Below are 5483 nucleotides of genomic sequence, written 5' to 3' on the forward strand. Positions count from 1 at the left end.
ACACACACACACACATATATATATATATATATATATATATATATATATATATTATATAGTAACACTGATAAATTGCGCGTGCAATCGTCTTTCACATGAAAATTAAGGATTCTGACATTATAGTGATGCTACTATGTGGGATGCAGAGTCTGCACAATATAACAGTAAAATAATGTAAATATAACGACAGATTAATTTATTGCGCAAATGTATATTTGTGAGTTCTAATCAATACCTGCACTGCCAATGGCGCTTCATTATTGTTATTATAAAAGCTTTATTACACATAATTAAAATGCAAGCACATGTACTAAATACAGTCTTTTCCATGGAGAAGCATTCATCTTTTCAAAATGTCCCTGCATATGGGGTCCTCACATCACTATAAGACCATCCAAAAGACCAATGCAGTCCCAGCACCTTTGAAATTAAAGGTTTGAGCTTCTGTCCTGAAACATGCAAAAGCACAGCAGTTATATATATATATATATATATATATATATATATATATATATATATATATAATATATTGCAGACTGGGGTCATATATGTATCGTCCTTATTTCATATTGTCATCAGTACTGTCGTGTATGTTCTAGTAATCGTTTCTACTATGTTATTGCGCGTAAGTAAATACTATTAAATTCTCTTTGACTAACTTAAAGAATGTGTTTTTATTGTTTTGCTTCGAATGCCAACGAAATATTTCGTGCAAACGCACGCTTCTGTAAGATTTTTGCATGGCATTTTGTGTCTCGCAATGCAAACGTCTCTAATGTTATTTGCGTTGTGAGGCGATAGATGGTGAGACACAAACTCCACGACAGATGGCGCTTTCGCTTTCGCTCAATTCACCACTGCCACAAGTAGATTTCCGTTACAATTTGTAAAGCTTTTTTTACTACAAGTTTTACAGCAGCCACGTTACTTGTATCCTATGTAATAAGATTTGGACTAATAAAAGTTACAAAGATATTAAAAATCCGACCGTTACTTCATGAAAAATTTGATAAAATAGTGATACGAAATAATACGCGGATTGTGCGCCCAGTTACCTCTTTCAAATCATACGCTGTTTACGAATTTCCATTCGCTGGATTTCTCCTGAGCTCCGCCCACTTTAAAAATAGTGCTAGCATTGTGGCCAGATTGTGGCAGTGGTCTGGCAGTGGTATCCTGAGTCACAGGCTGAGTGTACGAAGGGGCACTGCATGCAGTTTGGGTGAGACATTCGTTTTATATTCCCACAGTGCCTTGCGCGCCCCACCCTGTGACTACTGTGCCTAAATTTATCTGCGAAGGTACAAGTCCGTTTCAACACAAGGATACATAAAAATCTGGTGCCGTTCTTCGTCCGAAATGTGTGTCTGAGGAATAGTGAGAAGGCCGTGCTAGGTCTCACAGGTGTCAGTGGATCGTGCATATATCACTGGGACGAGCGCCGGTGTCACCGGTGTGCGCCGTCCGTGGTCGACCCCCATCGGATGGCTATGGGCTGTTTTGGAGGCAACAAGCAGGACGCTGAAGACGAGAAATGGAGAAAAGAGACGAATAAAAAAATTGAAAAACAGCTACAGAAGGATAAACAACTTTATCGAGCAACGCACAGGCTTTTATTGTTAGGTACAACAATTTACGAATGGCTAAAACAACGAAAAGTTGCAACTGTAATGCGCAACTCGTCTGTGACCGTTTATGTACTGACTGCACTCACTGTACAGTGTACTCTCTCAGCAGTGGCTGTGTTTAGTTTCTCGTGATCGACGCAGGGCCTTGCATTTGTGCAAACAGAAAATTTTGAGTCCTAACATACCGAGTTAAATTCGAATTCTACTAATTCTGGCTACCAATAATCTACATACTGTTGTCAGACTCATAGTGTTGTTGAAATCATACAACATGTTCCGATTCAACATAACCATAACTAGTAATAGTAATAATCTAAAGTAATATGCAGATTTATTTCACGCATACCATATCTTTATTTAAAATTAGAATAACCATGTTTTAAAAAACAGCAGTGTAATGCTGACTGGTTACTTTTAGTACTTATCCAATTACTGAATACAAAGGTACCGGCATCTTGAGTGAGATGTGACCAGTCTATACAATACATGTACAAACTGGCACTGGTTTTCATTTTCAGTGTGTTTCGAATAGAGATAAGTTGTATATGATGCTCTGTAGAAAAATAATTAGGACCATAGTGCCAATGCTGCTCCTGTGTTGGCACATGATAGGTAAAACTCCCAAGCGCTATACAGACTTGCTTGACAAACAAATTTTCAATTGTTTACTCAACAAAAATAGCAGACTGAATTGAATTGCCTTGGTAACACCACTTGTTTTCATGGTGCATGGTAGCTCTAGTAACTATAGCCCGCGTACAGTTGCCGCTGGCAAATGTACGGGGGCTATAGTTACTAGAGCTACTAGGTGCATGGCTACTTTTCATTTCCCCATTTATATATTATCTGTAGAACAAATGATGCCCCTGAGATGTGTAGTTGCAGTCCGCTATTTTAGATTTTACAAAGAGAAGTGCACACATTTGGGTATGTTATTTAAATTGATTGTGTTGGTATACACTGGGCAGTTTGTCTGCAGTTCAGAGACATGGAAGCAAAGATTCATTAGTCACCTATGGTAAACCAGACCTTTGATTAACTGTATCACTTTCGTCTGGCAATCTCAGTTTATTACTCATACTACATGATATGTTTGTAAGTGTGCCTTCACCCGCAGAGCTTTAGCAGGCCAGCAGTCATAGTTGAAGCTTTATTGTGGATGCCACCATCTTATAATTACATAATTTGATAAGCAGAGGTGTGCTTAGATCTGTTGTAATCAAGAAACTGCCTGTTGTGTCTGAATACCATTTAAAATGACAAAAATCTGTTTTACTAATCAAAAGTGTAGTGGAAAATATGTGTAGTATGCCGATGCGATTAAAGTTTGATGGATTGTTTTTACCCTAGCTTTCCTGGTGTCTGCGATTGACGCCACATTTTTTTTAATTTTTTCTCGGCAGGTGCTGGAGAATCAGGGAAGAGCACCATTGTGAAACAGATGAGGATCTTGCACGTGGATGGCTTCGACGAAACGTGCGCTCACTTTCCTCTACCCGTTTCATTATAATCTTCACTCTTGCTTTAAACTCAAGAATTGTAGTAGTTTGCATAGATGAAGTGCCTAGCAATGTTGACAGTGATCGAATGTACAGCACTGCTGACTGTAAAGAATAGTGTTTGGTGAGGTGTAATAGCCCTGTGAATAGAATGCTAACAGTGCTACATTTAAATTTGCCTGGGTAAAATCCAGCACATGGATAACAAATATCAGTTGGCCATTTTATTCGTGCCTAGTGGCCATTGGACAGTTGCAGGTGAACTGACATTGGTTTTTGTTACAGAGAAAAGAAAGATAGGCTTCAAGATATACGGAAGAATATTAGGGATGCAATTCTTGTAAGTCTATTGGCCATCCTACTGTGGAATGGAAAAATATCAATTCTACTGTAGTCTGCCATAGTTCAGTGTTAATGATTCCCTGTCCGTCATTGTCATTGAGCACATACAAAAGTACACGGAATCCCATACAAACCAGCACACCCCAGGCCCATACAAACAAGCGCACGCCAGGCCCATAGACACAAGCACAAGCCAGGACCATGCATGACACACCCATTCACACATGCATGCATACACTCACGCACGCACACGTGAATGTACAAACACAGACACACTCACCAATGAACGTACACATAAACACGCATGTACACACACACACCCATACACACACGTCCGCACACGTGCATAAAGATGCACACACCATTTGCATATATGCATAAAGATGCACACACCATTTGCATATATGCATGTACACACATGTCTGCTCCTATGTATGCACACAGATTAGCACACATGGACACGTTTACACACAGACACATGCACATATCAATGCAGGCACGTGCATGCATACAGATGCAAACACCAATGTAAACATGCATATATACATGTATGCACATGAACGTTTGTATGTGTACAAGAATGTACGCAAAGATGCCCGCATGTGAATGCGCAAGGATGTTCACAACACATGCACACGTGCATGCACATACACACAGATGTACACAAACGTGCACACAGATGTACATAAACGTGCCCACATGTACATGTACATGGCTGTGCACAAACGTGCACGTATCTACCATTGCTTACTAACTAGTGCACACATCCGTCAGTAAGGATAAAAACCACTTCAAATATTAGAAATTATGAGTACCACAAACCTCCTCTCATATGCGACTCATTTCGCAGAAAAACCAAGTCGAAGCCTTGGTCGCTGTGTAGTTTACTTTATGTGTTAGTTGGCGTTGGCACGTGTTGCTGACGCTCCACGAAGGAAGCGTGACATGGGTCGTGACTAGAAGGTGTGGGTTGACGGATCTCGTGGGTGACCCTAGCTCGGTGTGTTTGTGCAAGTGTGAGGCACGCAAACTATCTCTCCTCTTAGTTCCTTCTCTCCTCGTGGAGAATAGGGCTGGAAATCAAATTTCTCCATGACGCTCTATCTTTGGCAGCTCTTTCAGCTTCATTCCATGTTTTAAACCCTAATGTAATCCTTTCTTTAGATACCTTCCAACATAAATGCGCAAACTATACACTGGCGTTTCTCAGCGTAGCGCAGTGGCGTTGCTGCACGACCGAGTGGCTCCAGGGCATGAACGAGACAATGTCATCTGGCAGCTTGACTCGACCTGGGGATGCTTGCAGCTTATTTAGATCAACGAGGGCAGCCCTATGGTCACGCGAAACATGACTGAGCATAGTTGTTCCTTTTAAGCTATGAGACCTCCGAGCAAAACTGCGTGGCATTTTGTCACGGTGGACATTGCACGAGTGTGTGCGCTGGCGAGCGCCTGTGTGTGTTTCGACGAATCAAGCTAGAGGTGTTAGCGTGAGCATGTCAGTGTGGATTTGTCTAGGTTCCTTCCTAAGTGGGTTTTTGGAGAGAGGTGTGCTACACTCTGGCCGCTTGCAGGTGCAATGTGAGAGTGTAGTTTTTGGTGAGAGGTGTCTACACTCAAGCCCCTTGCAGGTGCATTGTGAGTGAGTAGTTTTTGGAGAGAAGTGTACTACACTCGGGCTGCATGCAGGTGCAGTGTGAGAGAGTAGTTTGTATGCTGCATGTGTGCAGGCAGCGTGTGCTGTAGTATGATCACTTGCAGGGTTCTCCCTACGTTGCGCAAACGGGGCGCGCGCGCCCCGTTTGGGAAAACTCCCCCCTGTTTCAATCGTTGCGCCCCGATTAAATTCCATCACAATAAAAGTTTGCCAGCGCGGGAATCGATCGTCAAGAATTCCCATTCGACCAGGCGCGTGTATTTTTACCGTGCCACGCATGCACTGCACACAATACACAAGTACAAACAGTTAACCTGTCGCACACCCAACACTAACTGTATTCCGACTTGGCTATCT

General features: G+C 41.8%; 1 protein-coding gene across 1 annotated transcript in view; it reads left to right on the top strand.

The window, feature by feature from the left end:
• The first annotated feature begins 1161 nt into the window (after positions 1-1161).
• The window catches only part of LOC106806985 (guanine nucleotide-binding protein G(s) subunit alpha-like), a 35671-nt gene continuing 31349 nt past the window's right edge, over positions 1162-5483 (top strand). The window contains exons 1-3 of the mRNA XM_014809181.1: positions 1162-1623; positions 3032-3104; positions 3413-3467. Of these exons, the coding sequence (XP_014664667.1) occupies positions 1485-1623; positions 3032-3104; positions 3413-3467 (267 nt within the window). The 5' untranslated portion in view covers positions 1162-1484. The remainder of the gene's footprint in view (positions 1624-3031; positions 3105-3412; positions 3468-5483) is intronic.

The sequence above is a fragment of the Priapulus caudatus genome, unplaced genomic scaffold, assembly GCF_000485595.1.
Source record: "Priapulus caudatus unplaced genomic scaffold, Priapulus_caudatus-5.0.1 Scaffold188, whole genome shotgun sequence".
Classification (NCBI taxonomy): domain Eukaryota; kingdom Metazoa; phylum Priapulida; class Priapulimorpha; order Priapulimorphida; family Priapulidae; genus Priapulus; species Priapulus caudatus.